A 20,263-nucleotide genomic window follows, 5' to 3' on the forward strand; every position below is an offset into this window, starting at 1 on the left:
GCCTGGCCACAGCTGCGCCGCTGGGGCCTCCTGCTTCCCAGGGCGAGGCAGGGGACACACCGTGCTGGGGCAGAGGAGGAGGGATGGGCACCTTCACCTTCTCCCACCTCACAGGAGCAGGACTCACAAATTATGGATTCGAGAACATGCAGGTGAGAAGTGTGTGATGTAAGCGACCAGATAGTGAGTGCAGGAGTTAGACCAGCCCCTGCAGGGGGATGGAGCCCTTGTTCACATCATTGTCGCTTTCCTAATGAGCTTGTAAATTAAAACTTAATTTACAGTGTGTGTAGTCCTATAAATTTGAGAGATCCAAACAGACCATGACAGGGGACTTGGGGACACAGGAATGGGGAGGGGGTGGCTGGGAACATGTGGGCAAGTGGGGACGTGGGGCCAAAGAGGGGGAAGAGCTGTGGGGGATGGGGGACAGTGGGGTGAGGGGAACACCGGGGACAGTGCCAGGGTGCGGGGCTCAAGCCAGGGGGCTGTCCACCTGTGAGGGTCCGAGGGACCCCATCGCACCCCTGATCTCGGGAGGAGGGACAAGGGGGTGCTTTCCCCCCACCACGGGGCACCCTCACGCTCCTGGGGGGCAGGACCCCTGCACCCCCAGAGGGATGGCAGCCTGTGCCACCAGGCTGGATGTGAAGCTGGGGTTCCCTTTGTGGGGGCGGCCGTGGAGGCAAACCTGCTGCCAGGGCCCCCCAGGACTCATGGAGTGGCGGGGTGCTATTGCCCCATGGGGGGCAGGGTGCTGTGCCCTATGGGGACCCTGTGCCAGGACCAGCCAGGGTGAGGCTGAGAAGTGGCCGTGTAGCCCCCCCGGCTGGCTGCAGTGGGGCTGGGGTGGGTGGGCACTAGGTGCCACAGTGGGGCTGGGGTCCCACTGCCACCCTGGGGGGCTGGGGGTCCCCGGGGCACTGCAGCACAGCAGAGTGCCCACCGGTGCCACAGGCTCGGGGGATCCTCTGGGCGTTGAGGTGATGTGGGGGGGCCTGGGGGCTACTGGGTGTCCCCCGGGTACTGGAGGAGGATGCGGGGCCCCACCGGTGCCACTGGGGGCCCCACTGCCGCTTTAAGGGGGCTGGGGACCCCCGGGGAACCCCAGAGAGAGGGCCGGGGGGCCCGGGCGTCCGGAACGTCGCGGTGCAGGGCGAGTTCCGAGCGGGCCGAACCGGAAGTGCGGGACCGGAAGCGCGGGGTAGGGCGCGGGCGGACCGGAAGCGCGGCCGGGCGCGGTTGCCGTGACAGCGGGCCCGGAGCCGCTATGGAGGCCGCGGCCGCGCTCACCGACATGTACGACCAGGCGCTGCTGGGAATCCTGCAGCACGTCGGGAACGTGGAGGAGTTTCTACGCGTCCTCTTCGGCTTCCTCTACCGCAAAACCGACTTCTACCGCCTCCTCCTGCGGCCCGGGGACCGCCTGGGCTTCCCGCCCGGCGCGGCGCAGGCCATGACCCTCCAGGTATCGGCGGGCCGCGCGGGCCTGCTGCGCTCTCTCGGCCCTGAGGGCCTCCCGGGGCCGCTGGGCCTCGGCAGGCTGTGGAGGTGACGAGGCCGGGCCGTGCTGCCTGTCGGGTGGGAGGTGGAGGCCCCGGTGGCCGGTACTGTCCCCTCCGAGCCGCGCGGGCCGTGTCCCCCGGGGCTGGACGGGTGTGTGCCCGCGGGACAGCCGGGTCTACGCTGTGACGGCTGCAGTGCAGAGCCAGGCAGGGCAGGTGGGGCTGGGACCGGGCAGCACAGCAGCCCCCGGGTTACCGACCCTGCCCGGAGGGGTGGAGGAGGTGGGTAAGGTGTTGTGGCCGGTGAGGCAGGACGGTGGGTGCGTGGATGGGAAGCATCCCTCGTGTAAGGTGCTGAGCAGCCCCGGGAGCAGGCGGGGACTGTGAGACTTATGGCAAGAGCTGGGGTGTGAGAGATCTCTCACAGCCTGAGACCGACTGCTGGCAGCACAGGGCCAGGCTCGTCTTGTGGTGGGGCCCTGGGAGTCGTGCAGGGAGCTGCATTGGGCTCTGCTCAGCAGGAGCTCGTGGCTAGCACTGGGCTCGCCTTGATTGTGGGTGAGAGGTGGTAAAAGCTCTGACTTGCTGTTTACACCACCCAGCTGGGCTGGGCTTGGTGTTGGGGCAGCGCTGGAGGTCTCTGACTCAGGGCTTTTCTGAGCTGTTCTTAATATTTATTGACAGAGAGGAAATGCGTTAATAAAACTAGGTGTGATGCTGGATTTGGGGTGTTCATCTGCTCGGACCAGGTGTTTTCCTTCCCAGGTGCATCAGGCCCCGGGAATGATGCAGGCAGGCTGGTGGGAGATTCCTGCCCCTCTCCTTGTGGTGGTCTGTGGCACAAGGGGGTCCTCGTCATCCCCTGGCCTCCATGTCCCCAGGTTAGTCCCTGCCATGGGAGCACACTGGGCTCTGCAGATGAGTGGGGAGCCCAGGGGAGTCTCAGGCTGCAGAGGGGAGAGTGTGGAGCCCAAACCACTCAACAGTGGGGCAGTGATCATGGGAAACATTTCTCATGTCCTCCCTGGGAACTATTTTGGGCCCAAGCACAAGGAGGGAGGCACAGTGCTGCAGCCGCAGCATTTGTTCCCTGGAAAGGTGTTGGCCAGGGCAACCTTGCGGCTACAGCCACAGGGACCTGGAGGGTGGGGGCAGGTCAGAACAGAGTTGTTCCTCCTCCCGTCTTGGCTGCAGCCCATGGGAAGGACACTGTTTTGAGGCACTGTTCAGCATGATCCACGTGGGGCTGGCTTGAGCTCAGGCTTTCACTGGGGAGAAGGAGCCAGGGATGGGCACTGTGGCTTCATATGGAGTAAAAGTGATTGCAAAAAAAGAAGCAAATGGAGCAGGGGTGATGGCTGGCACTTGCCTCTCCCGTGTCATCCCATGTGCTGGTCTCTGTGTGGGGAAGAAGCCTGGGGTGAGGGGTGTGAGCAAGCACTGAGATAAAGCTGCTCCTGTCCCACTGCAGCTGCACCGGCAGGAGCCCTCCCAGCACTGTGTCCCTTTGTCTTGCACCTCCTGTACCCAGAGGAAGACTGGAATTAAGTGGTGCTGTGGGCTGGGTGCACAGCCTAGTGTCAGTCTCCTGCGGGAAGCACTGAAGCTGACCCCCGAATATTCCTGGGAAGCAAAAGGAGGGCTGTGTTTGACACTTGCTCACTTTCCAGAGTGTGTTTACAGTGACAAATGGCCTGGTGCTTGGGTGAGAGGAGCTTCAGCTCTTCCAAGGAGCACACATGGGTCCGGATCGCCGTGCCTCCCTCAGCTGCATCCTACAGCTGCAGGTTTAACTCTTAACCTGTGCTAGACAGGCAGGGCTAGAAACAAACTGCAGGGTGGGATTACATCTTCTCCTGCTGCTGCTGGCTTGGGCAGCCACCTTCTTCCCTGCCCCACCTCTGGGATTGAGGAGAGATGGCTTTTCTCTGAGCCAGTGCATGTTTTTGGCCTGAATCAGTCAGTTCTGGCTCGAAGCCCCACAAGATCGCTTTGCTCCATTCAGGCTCAGCTAGCACCCACGAAGCTGTCCTCCAGCTTCTCCTGGGGCAGCTCATCCTGTTTGCACGTCAGAGGTTCGGTCCAAGCTTGCAAATGACCCCTTGGTGAGCGCTGGAACTCAGAGTGAGAGGAGGCTGGAGGGACAACAGTTCCCTTGGAGCCCCCTTCCCTGCCAGGAGTTGGAGCTCATTGCTTTCCTTTTCCCTGGAGTAAGCAGCCCTCTTTCAAGCCTGATGTGAGCTCAGCTGCCGGAACATGACCCAAGAAATTATTTCAAAAGGGCTCCCAGGAGCTGGGGCTTTCCCTTGAGGTGTGTTTAATGTGGCCATGTGACTTTTGAAATAGTTGCCAGCTGGTTTTGTTGATGACTGAACAACTTGGTGTAGGGAGTGGGGGGTGGGCTGATGTCCAGAGAGGGAGGGACAGGAGGAATAAGTGCCCCAAGTGTGCGATGCTTCTCTCCTTCTCTCCTAGCCTCTCAGGCAGAGCTTGGCAACTTGATGACCTGCTTGGTTTGTTTTTTCTTTCAGGCATTCAAAGTCTTTGAGCGGATGGCCTGGCAGGATGATGAGAAGAGGCGCCGAGAACTGGAGGCAAAACTGAGGAAGAAGGAAGAGGAGGAGGAAGCTGCTGAGAGGGTGAAACTGTACCCTGCAGCTCAGGAGGTTGAGGTAGAGACAACAGCAGAGCATGTCCCAGCACTGGATGGCGGGGGAGCTGCGGGGACACAGGAATCATCGATAGCCCAGGACACAGCCCCCAGTCCTGTGTCAGTGGAGCCCCCGGGGGCTGCTGCCGCAGCAGAGCCCCGGCCAGCAGAACTGCCCACGTAAGGGTCTCTTACTTTCTTCATGCTCCTGGCGGGGGAGGGCAAAAACATGGAGGTGTTGTTCACTGTCCTTCTGTACAGCCCTTTTCGGGGGGTGGGTGGGGGGTGGGGTGGCCCTCCCCTGCAGGCATTTGGCCCTTTGGGCGGCTGTGAGGATTTCCATTGTAGGTTCCTGTGGCCAGAGGCATTGTGTAATTCCCCATTGCAGGGCAGAGGTTTGTCCTTCTATGGGTGGTTTGATGTCTCCCCCACCACTGAGCAGGGAAGGTGGCACCTCCCTGTACAGAGCCTGGCAGAGCTGGGCTGGTCCACATGGCTTCTCTTTGTGCTGGCTACCGTGAGCAGCATCCCAGCGTCCCTTTTCTGGCCTTCGCCATAGGGCAGCTGGGCTGATGGTCCTGTCTGTCACAGCTCTGGGAAACCCTGGCACCTTCTGGTAACCCTTTTCTCATGGAAGTTTGGTGTCTGACTGCTCTGGTGTGCTGTGAGGCATCCTGGCAGCTGGCTAGGAGCTGGCACAGATACCTGGAATACCTGTGAGTTGGTGCAGGCAGGCCTGGCTGCATGGTGGGCACTGAGGCCAGTTGTGGCATCAAATACACGCAGCAAAAAAATGCGTTCAGAGACCTGGAGGTCTGTGGCCCAACCCTTTGTTCAGAGTGGGGCTGACTGAAGATCAGTCAAGTGCTGTAGAGTTTTCTCTTTAGCTGTGTTCTTTTGCCAGACTCGGTCATTTTCAAGCAGCCTTGGGTTTTACAAAAATGTCCTTGTTTCAAAGTGCTTGCAGGGTATCTGTGACTCTTCCAGCTCGGTTCTGCTGAGCAGTGGGAGGTGAGCTCCAGCAGGCTGGCATGGCCTTTATGAACCACTGACCTGAGCGCAGGTTCCTGTGCCGGGTTCACTTATCCTTCTCTGAGTGTCACCTTGATCCCTGAGCTGAGGCAAAGCTGCCTGGCCCCTGCTCAGGGCCTCACATGCATTTTGTTTCAAGCTCTTTTGTTGCCTTGCTGCCTGAGTCAGTGCTTTGCCTCTCCCGCAGGAGTGATGCTGTGAGCAGGCCATGGCAGACCGCCGTCTCCTTCCTTCCCTGCTGTCTCTTGTGGTCAGAACCCCGTGCAATCGCTGCACCCCCCCCCATCTGCTCACTGCTGATTTCCATGCCGTACGTGGGGTTTCACTGCAGTCCATCCCCGCTGTCCTACTGGCGCCTGGGGAGGAGGAAAGCTTGGGCCAGTGATCCTGGTCCTCTGGGCCAGTTTTAAACAGCAGTGAGAGCAAGCTGCCGGAGGGAAGCAGGCTTTTGGGAGAGCCCCAGGTCCTGGAAGGACCGGGATGGCTGATGCCCCTGAGAGGCAGAGAGGGTTTGGACCCAGACCTCTGGCTGTCAGCCCCTGGCATGTGGAAGGGATGGTCTGAGGACCAAAATCTTGGGCACAAGGAACGATAAGTGGCAGGACTGTGGCATGGACAGAGCCTGCAGCCTCGGCTCAAGGCAGTGGTAGAGAAGGCCTGAGTGTGGCAGCCATCTGGGGGCTAGGGAGGGGTACCAGCTGCGACTGGCAAAGTACCTGCCAAGTAACTTGATCCAGTGGGGAGGAGGAGGACTTGTGCTTAACTCAATCAGTCTGACACACATCCCACAGGATAAAAAGAAGCCAGAAGCCAAAAATGAAATCACCTGAAAAGCCATGTTCTGCTGCCTGTGCTCGAGCTGTCCTGTGAAAGAAAGATTGTCGCTGGTGCTGTCAGTCTGACACGTCTCCCAGCACAAAACTAACGAGCCAAAAAAAGCCCTGTTAGAGCAGGCAGGTCTCTGCAGCCAGGCTGCACGGTCATGGTGCTGGCCCGTGTTTCCAGCCCAACTTTAACCTCAACAGAAAGGAGAGGAGAGACTTGCGCCCTCCTGCCCCAGGAAGCCATGAGCAGGAGGGAGCTGGGGATGGCCTGAGCACTGGCTGCTTGTGCGCCCTTGCAGTCTGCATTTGTTGCATTCTGCCACATGAAATTTTGACTGGAGCCTTTTGTTGTGGGGGCAGCAGCTGTTGTGAGTGGTATTTAGCTGCCTGAAAACAGATGTCAAGGCTGTGGGAAGGAAAGTAGAGGGGTTAGGAAGGAAGCTGAGGGCAAGTGCAGGAGCAGGATGTGTCTGACAGCGAGTGTGTTGGAGCTGATGGGGATGGTGTCTGCTGTGGGTGGAGAGAGCCCAGCAAAAGCTAAGCCCGTGCCTTTGCTTCTTCCACCTCTTTGGGTATTTGTCATGACACAGCTGGAGAGTGGCCCCTGACAGACTTCAGACACTTGGATGCTGTTTTGCAGGTACAGATGTGGCATTGAACACAGAGGCCTGTGTGGCAGCTTTCCCACCAGTCTAGCCATGAAAAGAAGGTGCCTTCAGCTGAATACAAGTGCCCCTGTGGCTTCTGCCCTGCCTGACAGGCTTTTCTCCCTTTCCTCTTCCTGCCTGCGCCTGTTCCTGCTGCCCCAGACACGCTGGTGGGGTACAACACTTGCAGCGCCCTTGGAGCCTGCCCAGTTTGGGTGCGTGGTGCGTGAGACCTGGAGCAGGAGGACCCGTCCAGCGCGGCTTCCCAGCCCAGTGGTTTCCAGGCCAGAAGTACCGCGTGTCTGCGGGCTCTAAGTAGGGCAGAGCAGCCGGCAGGTTTGTCAGACGGCTGCAGTTGGTTTCGGTGCCTCTGGGGGGCACTGGAGCCCCCCGAAAGGCAGCGGGGACCAGGAACGGGTGTCCTGGGCACCCCTCGACAGACTGTTAATAATTTAACCGGCTGCTTAATTCCGCACAGCCCCTTCTGAGCAAAACCCAGAGCCACCAGCCCGGTTACAAGGGGCGCATGAATAATGCGCAACTCTGGCAGCAAGAATGCAGAAAGGAGCTTAAACAAAAATATTGTCCATCTCCCTTCATTTCCCCTGCCGCCAGTGAAGAAAACCGCTGCCACCAAAATCTATATAAAAACTCGCTCATTCTGTCAACCTGACTGCTCCATAAATGTAGGGCAGGTACCATCCCAGATCTGCCAACTCCCATCAGAGCCTTGCTGCGCACCCGGATGCTGAGGTTGTTCGTGTGCATCTTGCGAAGCGCTGTGAGATGGCAGCGGCTTTTTCGAGGTCGATCCGGAAGCGGAGAGCAGAATCAAGCCAGCTTTGCAGATGCAGAGGCTTGCCCACGAGTGAGGAGGGTAGCAGAGCTCAGTTCTGTGTTCTGCCAGCGTCTTGGCCAGGTCTCCCTGAGTCCCTCACCTTACCTGCCTGTGAAAGGCAGGTGATGCAGTTCCTCTTCACTAGGAAGGCTGCCCTGTAAACACGCTGAGGACTGAGGTATCTTTTGGGTGACCCATGTGCCAGGAGCTGTGCTGAGGGGAACCAGAGGTCTCCATGCCGCTGAAGAAGCCAGCTCCTCAGCTTGGCTTGCAGCTGCCCTGGGTGTCCTCACCATCCTGCCCCAGCTGTTGTGGCTCTCCTGCTTTCCCCACCTCACCGGGAGGGCAGAGGGGCACTTGGCCCCCTTGCCCCGCTCCCCCCGCCATGGGGCTGTTCATCCCTGGAGTGCATGGCTGGGGTTGGTGTTGCAGCTGCACAGCTCGCGCAGGCCCCAGCTCTGGCTTTTTCCCCATCTGCTCCCAGAAGCCATCCTCGCCTGAGCTCAGCTCCTAATTTTGAACACCTCCGCTGCCCAGCACCCTCCCCTTCCCCCAGCTTGGATTTCATCCTGCATATATTTGCCACAAAGCATTTAAAATAGAGCCCGGCAGCCCACGTGTGGCACTGCGCAGCCCAGCCTGTGCGCTTGGCTTGTGCTTCCTGACTCTGGTTCCTGGCTTCCCTCTGCTTTCTTTCATTGAGTATGAACTGGGGGGAAGGCTTTCCTCACCTTGTCCCGTGAGCCCCATCCCAGGGGTTACTCTGTGTGCAGGCAGGAGATGGCGGCAGGAGGTTAGTAGCAGCAGCTCTGGAAGCCTGTGCATGATGGTGAATGTCTCACCTTCATATATTTCTCCATCCAGTCTTTGTGTCTCTCCTGGGTGCTTCAGCCAGGCCTGCTCAGGATGGGGCAGCTCTGGGCTGTATCTTTGAGACCGTCTTGGACCTTGGGAGAGTGACCTGCTGGAAAGAGCAGCAGGGCATTTGATTGTCAGACAGGTGAGGTCCCCCCCGAGAAGGATCTTTGGGGGTGGACAGATATTGAAAGGTTCCCCAAAAAAGATGATGGTTCCCCCCCAGGTGACTCCCGCGCAGCTCCTGCCTCCCCCCAGGCAGCAGGGAGTTGGGGCAGCTGCTGATCCCTCTGCTCCTCAACCTGTGTAGGGCCACAGCTCGTGTTGGAGCAGGCTGGCATGGTGGTGTGGCACCTGCACGCTCCAGGTTGGGCTGCCTTGCTGTGCACAGCACACCCAGGGCTTGAAACAGAACCAGCGCGACACAGAGCACCATGCAGGCGGAAAAAGACGTACAGCATCTCGTCCCTGGGGAAGGTTTGCGGCTGCTGCCGGGGGACCTGTCACAGCGACTCGTGCTGCTGAGCCAGAGCAGAGCAAAACCCTGGGGTCTCCATGACCTAACTGTTCACCTCTTTTGGCGTGGAGAGGGAAGAAGAGGCTGTAGGAGGGGACTGTGGTGAGAAGGGGGCTGTTCACAGTTCCACCACTGCCTTGGTCGGGCCTTGGAGGAGACTGCAGGTCTTTTGCCATGTGTGGCCTGGGGAAGAGACTCCCCCTGCCCTGTGCATGTAGTGCGGTTGTGCTGAGGAAGGGGACAAACAGGCAGCAGTGCTGTCTGCGCTCTGTTCTGGCCCTTGCTGGCCAGCAGAGCCCTGACCACCCTGTCCAAGTGAGCTCTGCCATGGGCCAGCTGGCCGCTCGCTGCTCTACTGTCCCCTTAAGTGGGTGGCTGGCGGGGCTCAGCAGTGACCTACAAAAATCACTTGTGTACTTTCCGACTCACTGTCCCTAGTGAGAGGCAAAGCAAAATTGAACTGAAATGTGTTAATCTGGTGAGCTGACTTCTCTGATGCTCCAGCTCTCTCCTCTCCTGAGAGCTGCTGCTTCCATTCCTGGAGCCTGTGGGGCCTTGGGTTAACCCTTTGTGGGGAGTGCTGGGGAGCATCCCGGAGATGACACAGCAGTGCTCTGGGAAATTTCCATGAGGCTCCTGTGTTAATCTAATACCATTTAGCAACGGCTTGGCTTTGCCGGAAGCCCAGATGGATTATTTTTTTTTCATTGCGAGGTGCTTGCAGGATGGGCTTTCTGGCATGGTTTCATTCTCCTTGGGGTGCCATGGAGGGGAATTTCACTGCTGGTCACTCACGGCGGAGGAGCAGGGCTATGAAGAGGAGGTACTGCTGCACACTGCTGGCTTTGAGGCCAGTTTTGTTTGACTCGGAGGCATCATTGTCCCAAGCTTTCTCCTCTCAAGCATTTTCCAGAAGAGGCAGTAGAAGGGAAGGGAGCCTGTGGATGCTTCTGTTCAGCAGGCTCTGTCTGGGACCATCCAGACCAGGAGCCAGTTAAACTGGTTTCTTTCACCTGTGTCCCTGTGGGCTTCCTGGTGAGCTCACCACAGTCTGTGCTGTTCTTCCAGCCTGACCCAGAAAGTCAGAGCCGATCCTGATCCATATTTAAGGCAGAGTCTGTCCTGGTTCTGATTCCTTTCACATGCGTGAGCTGCGCAGTGGTGCTGCAAGGCACCCGGGGCTGTGCGCAGGGAATTCCCCTGACATGGCCAAGGCCCATCGTGAGCAAGAGCCAGACAGACCTCCAGAGAACGGCCTGACCTGGTACAGCCAAGCTCCATCTGGCCCTGTATCCTGTCTCCATCAACGACAGATGCTTGGGGAAGAGGAGAAGAACAGAAGAGTGTGCGGTGATACTTCCTCTGTGTTTTACCCCTGCCTCCAGCAAACTGCAGCTCCGTGGCTTTCTGAGCCAGAGTGAGTGCTTGGTCTTTCGTGTGTCCTGGTAGATTTTTTTTCTTTTTCCTTTTGTCTCTGAATTTCAGCCCTCACATGCTGGGGGTCTCTGTGGCAGTGTCCTGCAGCAGGTCCTCCATCGTGCAGCACTGCTGCATACGGCTTTTATCTGTGCAGGTGGCGAGGCAGTGAGTGGTTCCCCATTTGCCTTCACCCTATGTAGGGTTTTCCTGTGATGTCCATTCCCCCTTTAAGCTTGTTTTTAGGCTGAAGAGTTCTCATTTGCTTCTTTTTTTCTCACTTAAGCATCCTCATGCTCCTCCTGGTAGTACAACTCCTCTGTTGTTCCTTGCTGATGTTGGGGTGGTGAGGGCTGTCCCCATGCTCTGCGTGTGTGTGAACCCATCAGGGTTCTCCACTTCCTACCCTGTTTCTTTGCTCCTGGGCTGTTCTGGTGGGGCCAGGGAACCCTTTTCCTTCCCTCCCAGTGCTCCCCAACACTGATGACCAACTTTCCAGGTGGGAGCTGCAGCCCATTCTGGCTGGTAACATGAGCTTCACAAAAGCCTTGCTGCTCAAAAGCTCCATGTTGGCCAGACCTCCCTCCTCCAACATGCCCAAGCGAGGAAAGGCAGCGTGTCCTCAGCCCGTCATGTAACGCAAAGGCTGCTTCGCTCTTGGAGCTGCAGCACTGGACTTGCAGTGCTGTCACGTTTGGTTTCTAGGAAGGACGTGTCCAGGTTATACCGGGGGAAGCAGGGAAACTTTAAGTCTTCCCTGCCAAGGAGAATCTTTCTCTTCTTGCAATGGAGAGAGGCCGTGGCTTCCCACTGGGAGAATTATTTTAATATGTAAGCCTTCTCCCATAGCAGTGTAAGCTCAGCTGCTCAGGAAGCATATTTTCAAAGGGCTGAAATGCTTGAGCTGAGGAGGAGATCCCCCAGCCTTCTGTCTGGTGCAGCCCTCAAATGTAATGAGCCTTTTGCAGCTGATGAGGAATCGGTTGGGGTCCAATTTTCCAGCACTTTCATGAGGAATCGGACTCCTCCGGTTGGGTTGCTGAGATCAGCAGCAAAGTGCCAGCTCCCCTGTCATGCACTGAATCGCTTAGGGCTTTGGTTGCCCTGCCAAGGTACTGAGCTCCAAAATTAGGTCCTGGGACCAAAAATAACTAAATTAAAACCTATAAATTTTTCTCTTAACAAGCAGAAAATCCCAGGGCTGGAGGCCGAGGGACAGTGTGTGCCTGATTCTTATTTAAAAAAGCATTATCTGTTTGCTTGTTTTACGTTGTTCACCAAAAGAAGTGGCCTAATGTGGAAACTAGCATGACCACACGGGTCTGCACAGTGTGGTCGTGCCATCAGGTGTTGGGAGAGACTGGGCCAGGTCCTGTCAGTGGTGTGAAGGTCTGAGAGGCCACCTTGTCCTATGCTCCCACAATTCAATCCCATTGGATTTCTTTGGCCTTATCCCCTTTTTTCAGGGGAGACATAATTGGATCCAGCCTGGTTTGTCTGTGTTTAGGTCTCTCAGAGGAGACCTCTGAAACCCAAGGTTGTATAAGCTCTGTGCAAACAATAAAGATCCCAGGGGACTTTCCCGAAGAGTAGTGTGTCCTGCTGTCCTTGACCTAAATATCCCAGCAGTAGTGAGATCTAGCCCTCTGGTGATGATGCTCTGAAGCTCTCCTGTAAGCTGGCAGTGGCATTTAAACTTGCCTAATGTCAGTAAGTTGGCTCTGTCAAACAGCTCCGTAAATAACTCAGAAACTGAAAGGGAAGGCTAAAAGCTCCCCTGAAGAGTGTGTGAGCTTGGAAAAGAGCAAGCCTCTTGCCTGGCAGGGAGAGGGGCAGAGCATCTTGGTGCCGTGCTTGGGACTAGTGGGACTCTAGCTGCTGTGGGTTGGGGGGATTCACTGTTTGGCTGCTGGGTTGAGTAGTAAAGGCTTCTTTGTCTTGCGTGGGTGTTGTGTTGGGCACCTCGTACAGGGGAACCTGGGCCACTTCTCCCTAAGCATCATCCAGGCTTGATGATACAATGTGGTAAGGGGGAAAGTGTCTTGATGTCTTCTGGTTTTGGTCATTGGTCCCATCCTGGTGATGAGTTGAAACTATGAGGCTTCCTGAAGGTGCAGAGACCTTCTGTAGAGCTGATGGTGGGCACCACAGGCTGGAGCCTGGGCCGTGCAGCCTGACTGGGCCATGCCTGAGTTTTGGGGATGAGGGGGAGGGTGTTGGCTTCCATTTTTTTGTCTTTTTTTTTTTTTTTTTGAGCAGGACCACAAAGGCTGCACATTGTAGCCTTGGAGGTGTGTGCTCAGGAGCCCTGAAGACAGGGTAGTGGGCCATTGGGGAACCGCTGATGAATTTCTGTCCACTTTGGGGGTGAAAGAGACCTTCCAAAATTGGATTTGGGGTGTTCTGCCCCAGCAACCCAAACACACATGGGCTGGAAGAAACACTGAGGCTTGGGAGGGCCCTGGAACACACCCTGGGCCACTGCTGCACTCAGAGCTGGAGTGTGCTGACAGCCAGAGAGCATCAGAGTAGATCCGAGTGGATCCTGGGGCTTGTTGACTGTGGGTGTGAATTGACTTTTAATAGGGAAGGGTTTGGTATTCAGATTACTTAATGCTTTGCCAGAGACCTGTGTTCTGTACAGAGGGAGCCTTTATGAAATACTGGGTGCCTCCAGGACCTCACCGAAGGTGCAGGAGAGCCCACAGTAAGCATTGCTTCTTGCCTCAGCACTGCTTGGGCAAAACCAAGAGACACAAAGGGCAACGGGCCTGATGTTTTCATGCCAAAAGGTGTCAAATCGAGGTGGGGGGGAGGCTTCTTGGCAGGGTGCGTGCAGAAGGAGCACAAACCTTGGCATTTTCTACACATGCAATCCCTGCAGCTTTGGAAACGCAGCTTTCTGAAGAGGTTACACTTTTGCTTCCGTACCTGTTGCTCAGCTGCTCCTGCACCCATATTGGGACCCTTGAGGAGCAGAGGGCACGTTTGACCCTCTTCAGATTCATCTTAAAAGCTGCGGGTTTGTAGCTCTGGCTGTAATCCAGCTCAAGCTGGGGCTTTACAGAAGCTGTTCAGGGTGCACAGACCATCCTGTGGCTCAAGGTGGCTTTGAGTTTTCATCTGGTCATGCTGGCAAGCAGGGGACTAGGAGCCAGGAGCTCTGGAAATCTGTATTCCAGTGTGTGTGTTGGTGCTGGCAGGCAAATGTGGCCTTTACATAGCAATGTGGAGAGGACTGTGCCATTGCCTGCTGCCTGCCCACCTTGGCTGGTCTTTGACTTGCTTCTCCCACGATGATTTCCACCGGCTGTGTGCAGCCCTATTAGCGCTGGGAAGGCTGGATGCAGGTGTGGTCCAGGGTGCTTCCCCAGGAGGGAGAGGGGATTTGTGATCATGTGAAGGCCTGGAGGCTGCCAGCCATCTGATGGGAGCAGGAGCCTGGGTGGGTGACCCAACTGCTGCCCGGGCAGGAGGGCAGTGGCAGCTGGCACAGTGCGGCTTCCCAGCAACCCTGTGCTACTTGCAGCAGCCAAGCTGAGCATATTGCAGTGGTTTCAGGGGGACAGACTGCGAACACTCCTCTCATCCTCCTCTACATCATCCTCCCCACTTGCTGGGAAGCCTAGCAAGATGCTCTGAGCCAAGCAACGCTGGCTGTGAGCTACAAGATCTGCTGCCGCCTTGGTTGAGGGAGAGACAGCGGGACCATGATGTGCAGGAGGTAGGGCCTTTCTTCCACCACACCTCGGGTCCTGCTAGTGCTGGCACTAGGAGCTGCCAGAGGCATCTGGCTTGGAGAAACCCACCCCAGGGCAGGTGCTTCCATCCCAGTCAGAGGGGAAAAGCCCTTGGCTCCAGCCCTGTTGAGGTGCTGGGTGACTTGCAGCGCAGCAGCCTGCCCAAGGCACATGCTTCATGTCAGCAGCAGCTTCTCTTCCTGAATTTGCCGGTGCTTCCTTGAGTCATTGCAGAGCCAGGGACGTGGGATTAATTATGTTGATGGACGCCACTCGCTCTAGGCTCCTGTCACGGAGCAACAGCCTTGATCCAAATGTCTGATCATTGCAATAAATGCGGGCTGGACTGACGGCATGCAGTGCATCTCCCTGGAAGGCCTCGCTTGCTGCACGCTTATTTGGGTTAGGCACACAGACACGTTGTGCCTGATTTTCTCTTTTCCTACTTGCTCAGAACTTCATTATTACTTAATGAGATCTTTCCATTCTTGGCAACCTCTTGAGCTTGAAGAAGGTTTCATGTGTTGGACAGGACCTCTGACAGTGGTTAAAATACAGAGCTGGGGTGTTTTTTCTCAGCTGTTTGCTGGCAGGGTGACTTGGTACAACACCATTCTCCCTCTGTTTTCCCCACTCTAAAAGGAGGAAGGTCTTGTGGAGGGTAGAGGCTTTCTTTTGTGGTTGGGATGTGCTTGTGGGACCCGATGGGATGTGTTGTTGATGGCAGAGCGCAGGCAGGGTAGGATTGTTATAAATACCTCCTTCAGGAGCAGCTTTGCAGAAGGCAGCGGAGTCTAGGTCTCCATTTCTGTGTGTGCTGGGTTCGTTGCCTCGCCATGCCAGCCCAGCTTTCTCCCCACATTATCCTCTTCAGCCTCAGCCAGCCTCGCTTGCCCAGCCTCGGCTGTCCCGGTTGTTTCTTTTCTCCACCCACCTCCACATCTGCATCACTTAACTGGCTTGACACATTTTCCTTAAAGCTGCCTAAATAATTCACCTTGACTAAAAGCAAACAGCAGTGCCAGCCCCAGAGGAAGCATTCTTTGAATGCCAAGTGACTGGAGGGTGTGTGCTGTACTGGCCCTCGGCAGTGGTGGTGCCAGCAAGTTACAGACTCCCACCCTGAGCTCAGCGGTCTGCTCAGCCAGAGAACCAGCACTGGCTGAGGTGTGTCCTCGGTCCTGGTGGTGGTGGACACTGAGCCATCAGGTCGGCATACCTGCCTCTGCAAAACCCAGGTATCCTGGACTTCCATCAGCCTGCTTCCTGAGGTGGCAGGGATCCTGCATCAGAAAGCTGAGATGCTCCAGGCTAAGAGGATCAGTTTTCTTAAGAAGTTCTGAAAATCCTTGGGACTTTTTTCTTTTCTTCTTTTTACGGAGGAGAAAAAAAAGTCCGTTGGGATTAGGCCCATATGAACTCCTTCCCATGACGCTTGCCCACCTCTGCGCCTTCTCAGCAGCATCAGGCTGAAGGACAACTGTGCCCATGCTGCTGTATCTGTTCCTCAGCTTTTGCATTCTTGCACCAAAAATCCTCAGTAAAAAGGAACCCGGTGAGCTGCCCTGCTTCTCCTCGTGTAAAACATTACACCAAATCCTTCTGTGTTTGGTTCCTGCTCTTGGTTTGCGTCTGGCGCTTTTCCAGAGCTGGTGCTGGAACTGTTGTGCTCTGAGGATGGAAATGCATTCAGCCAAGTGTCCGCAGAGGAGGGGATTGCTCTGTCGCTGTTTCCGCGTCACTCAGCTCATCGTGCATCACCAGCCCACGGAACTGGAAATCCCGGAATAAGAAATACCCAGAAATTGGTAAATGGGGCCCAGTGTGTGGCTCAACCATCGGGCATCCAGCCTGCACACCAGAGACAACTCTGCCTTGGCAAGCCTTGCTCAAGCAGCACCTCCTGGTGACACCACCACCTCTCATCAGGTCCCAGTCCCCTCTTGCTACCGTTAAGGGTCTGACCCTGTGCGAGGGGAGCAGCTCTGGTACTGGTGACAGTGCAGCCGTGCAGTGCAGCTCCTAGGAGTGGAAAACATATCGGCTGCTTCTCGACGGTGCATTGTTAAAGGTTTCACCTCCCCCAAAATGACACATTGCGAGCAAAAATAGAACAAGACAGAACACACAGACCCACCCACACCATCCCCACCACCCGGCAGCCAAGTGCACACGGTGCCAAACCCTTGGTTTTAAAAGCTGATGCTTCTTCACCCTCCCTCTCCTCAGCCTTGCCACCACCTGCCCCAGCCTGGCGGGTGGTGCAGCACCCTGGCGAGCTGACCATCACACCGGGAGCAGCTATGCCATTGCCAGGCTGCTGGCAGCATTGTTCTCCAACCCACACTGCACTCTGGATCCAGCCTCGATCTTTGCCTGGTGGGTCTGTGGACAGGGATGTCTCCTGGCAGTAGTGCTCGGGCAGGAAATTCTCTCGCCCACTGCACGGTGGTGCTGTTGAAGCGGCAGGAGGGGACAGCTTTGGCCAGGAGAGCCACCTCTGGCGTGGCGTGAGCTGGGGCTGCCTCCTGCGGATGGCAAGGGAAGCTGCCTCCCAACTGTGGAGCTGGGTCCAATTTCTTGAGTGCCGCCAGCGTGAAGGGTGGCGTGTGCTAAGCACAATTGGACCGGGCAAGGATCTGGCTGGAAAACCTCCAGGAAAGGAAGTGTTGCTCCAGGAGATGGTAGGGCTGTCAGCAGTTTGTCAGAGGCACCTAATGAGGCTGAGGCCTGCGTTCGCCACCCTGAATCTTCATTTGCTCAAGAGCAGGCAGTTAAACTTGCAGGGGAATTTAAAGAGGCCTTCATGAGTTTCCCCTGTGATCCTGTTCTGGGGCACAAAGTTTCGCGTTAGTTTCACATCTGAGGATTTTGAACATTAGGAGCAGAGCTGGAGCAGGGATCAGTGGTGATGACTTGCAGGAGGAGCTGGAGGTGTTTGGGCTAGCTCTTAGGGAGGAGGGCAGCAGAGAAGTGATGGCAGTGGTCCCTGCACCCCTGGGACAAGCAGCCACAGCTGGGGGGAGGTTTAGACAAGGGTAAACTTCCCCGCAGAAAGTTGGCTGCGCATGGGGATGGGTTGACTGGTGCATGTGTTGCCCAGCCAGGCAGGGAGGGCGAGGCAGCGAGGCTGAGCTTGTCCCAGCAAGCTGTGCATGGGGACACAGCAGAGATGGCTGTGAAACGTCCCTCTGTCACCCAGTGCACTGCTCTAGTTATGGCAAGGGGGGAGCGAGGACGGGGGAAGAAGACTGCTGTTGCTTGTTCAGTAGCGGTGCCATGCAAAGAGAAGTTTGACAGAGTCACTGTAGTGCACGTCTTGCCTCAGTTTCCATGTGCAAGTAACCCAATTAACACTGACTTTTCCCAGGGCTGCCGTGAAACTAGTCATGCCCTCACGGGGCAATGAAATCATGCTCGGCGAGCTCTCAGGAGGGATAAAACATCCAGGATGCAACTGGCCAGGGTCTGCTCAGTCCCAGAACTTTCCTCCTGAGGAAGGGGAGATGCATCAAGGACAGATGTGGTGGCTTTGTGGCAGCAAGCAGCTGCCCCTGGATCATACTTACCTGTGCTGTGGCCATGAGACTTTTGCAGCTGGCATCTTACGCACACTTGCCCTTGCACTGATGGGTTTTCTCCCATCATTGATGCTCTAACAAGCCTTGGCTGGGCACAGGCTTGCTGCCTCCTCCTTTAGCCTTTGCGGTTTTCCCGAGGAAGGCCAGGAGGGGACGGGTGTGGAAGTAAATAGCCATTTGCTGGTTCTTGTCTGGTTCTTTGCTCAATCGCAGAGTCACCCATGCGTGGGATGGCAACTCCCAGCTGAGCTTCCCTCTGGTGTGTCACTGGCAGGTTTGGAAGGAGCATGGTGAGCTCTGCCTCAGCTGGTGCGACCACTGAGCCTGAAAACGGGGCTTTTCATGGAAGGAGGATACAGTCGAACTGAAGGATGCTGCAGGAAGGACTGTGGGTTGTCAGAAAACCCCCACACAGAGCTGCCCCTGAAGGTCACAGAGGACCACATAGAGGCCCGTGCTGCTTAGAAGGAAACGCTCTCTTAGGAGGAAAAAACCCAGCTGGTTTTAAAACCCAGTCAGGTTTATTTTCTGGTTCGCTGCATGGCCACATACACACTTGCTCCAGCCCAGGGGAGCTGGGGCGGAGGACAGGAGCCCTGTGGACCTGCACTGTGCCCAGGCAGACCCTGCACGCAGGGACACGTCCTGCTGCCCCGGGCAGTGCATGGATCCTGACCTGGGAGAGAAACATCCCTGGGGTCTGTCAGGGGCTTGTGCAAGGTGGTCTCTGGAACAGTTGTGCCCCAAGAGCGGGGCCAGGTGCCACTGCTGGGCTGGCTCAGGGACGCATTTGCTTCCCGCGGAGCGAGCGGGGCCCCGCAGAGCCGGGGTGGCCCACCGATCCCCCTCGCCCTCCAGCCTGTTCGACTCCTACATCCCGGGGGCGGTTGGGAGCTGACAGCTGGAGCCAGCCCGCGCCAGCGCGGTTCGGTGCTGCCATGCCAACCCCGTTTCCATGGCAATGGGCACCCAATGGGCGACTGCCAGGCAAGGCCAAGATGCCCAAAAAAAGTGATGCGGTGCCCCCCGCCCCCGCCCCCCCCCGAAATCGCTGGCCTGAGGCTGAGCCCATGGTCACTGCCAGGCCCCGTGCTGCCTGCGGGGCCCCGAACCGGATCAAAACAACCCGGGGCACGGGTCATTGGGATAGGGCAGGCAGAACCCTCGGTGCACTCCGTGGAACCATCAGGAAAAAAAAATTGGGGATGATGTGCACACAGCTTCTTCTAGCAACACACTCCAACCGTCTTAGAGCCTAATTTAATTAAAATCGATGGATCTTACATAATCCTCAGGGCGCCGCACTGCTGGAAGCCACCCCCACTCAGTGCTGGCGAGGGTCCCTCGGTGTGGGGGTGTCAGGAAGGCAGCGGGGCGTGGAAAGATGCAGTCCCTGGGGCCAGTTGCACCCTGGTGCCACTTGTCACCGGCCCCCCCCCCCTTATGTAACTTGCTGCAGCCCCATGTTTATACAGCTCCAGATTGAAGCCTAGGTGCGTATCAAAACATTTTAAAATAACTCTGCCTTTTGTTAGCACCACAGCTATCTTTAGAAAATATTTTATTTTATTTGAAAGCCCTCTCCAAGAGTTTCAATGGAATAGATCCTGAGCCTGCCAGCAGTTTAAAGGGACATGGGTGTGATGGAGATCTCCTTTCTTGGCTGGAAATGCTGTATTGATTATTGCTATTGATCTGATAAACCCCATCCTACCCCCAGAACCTCTGCCTCATCCATCTCCTGAGATTTCTGCAGCTGGAAGTGGCAGCGTTTTGCTCAAGTTGTTGCTTGTGATCTGCTTGTCCAGTTGCCTCCTTCCAGTGCCGTGCCATGCTGTGCTGGCTCTTCAGGCATCCAGCTGCTCAGCTCCATCACCTCTGTCAGCAACTGCCCTGGTCACAGCAGCTGGTGACTTTCCCAAACACACTAAAAGCAGGAGGAGGACAACCAGCTCTGTTTTTTCTTGGTGAACCTAGGTTGCAGTGATGGGCCACCACCTCTGCAGCCATGGCAGTGGCTCAGGAGACAGCGCACACCTTCCAGCACGTGATGGTATCCCCTGCACCAGCTGCAAGGGGTGCAGTGGATGCAGCAGAGAAGTGGAGAGGAAGAGGAGATCTATGCTCATGCAGAATTAGCCAGGAAGGTGCTCCAAGCCACCCAGGACCAGCTCTGCACCTTTGGGCAGCCAAATTATCATGTGTCTCACCAGCTGTCCCACTAGCAGCCTGACTTCCACTGTGGCACACTGGGGAGAGGGCTCCCACTGGGTCCTGGGCTGCTGGCCTGAACCTTCTCCCTTCCTAGATAGGGCCAGCAATGAGGGAGGGACTGGGCATCAGTCTGAAGCATTAGAGATGCTCACAGGATGGCCAAGAAGAGGCTCTGCCCTCCCTTTCTGCATCTTGTATCCTGCTTTCAGGTTTCCCGCTCTCTCTAGGCTCTGTCCTTTCTGACACCTAGCATGTCACCCCTCTCTTCCCCTCCAGGAGACAGGAGCAGTTCCAGACAAACCCCGACAGCTACAACGGAGCTGTGCGAGAGAATTACGCCTGGTCCCAAGACTACAGCGACCTGGAAATTAAAGTGCCTGTGCCCAAGCACATTGTAAAAGGCAAACAGGTAAAGTGGTGTAAATAGTGTGTCTTTCAGCATTT

The 20,263-nt window shown here is 56.5% G+C and overlaps 1 protein-coding gene across 1 annotated transcript in view; it reads left to right on the forward strand.

Annotated features, from left to right (window-relative positions):
- The first annotated feature begins 1,199 nt into the window (after positions 1-1,199).
- The window catches only part of NUDCD3 (NudC domain containing 3), a 31,977-nt gene continuing 12,913 nt past the window's right edge, over positions 1,200-20,263 (forward strand). The window contains exons 1-3 of the mRNA XM_037371689.1: positions 1,200-1,468; positions 4,037-4,335; positions 20,096-20,228. Of these exons, the coding sequence (XP_037227586.1) occupies positions 1,271-1,468; positions 4,037-4,335; positions 20,096-20,228 (630 nt within the window). The 5' untranslated portion in view covers positions 1,200-1,270. The remainder of the gene's footprint in view (positions 1,469-4,036; positions 4,336-20,095; positions 20,229-20,263) is intronic.

This window comes from Falco rusticolus, chromosome 20 (genome assembly GCF_015220075.1).
Source record: "Falco rusticolus isolate bFalRus1 chromosome 20, bFalRus1.pri, whole genome shotgun sequence".
In the NCBI taxonomy this organism is placed as follows: Eukaryota; Metazoa; Chordata; class Aves; order Falconiformes; family Falconidae; genus Falco; species Falco rusticolus.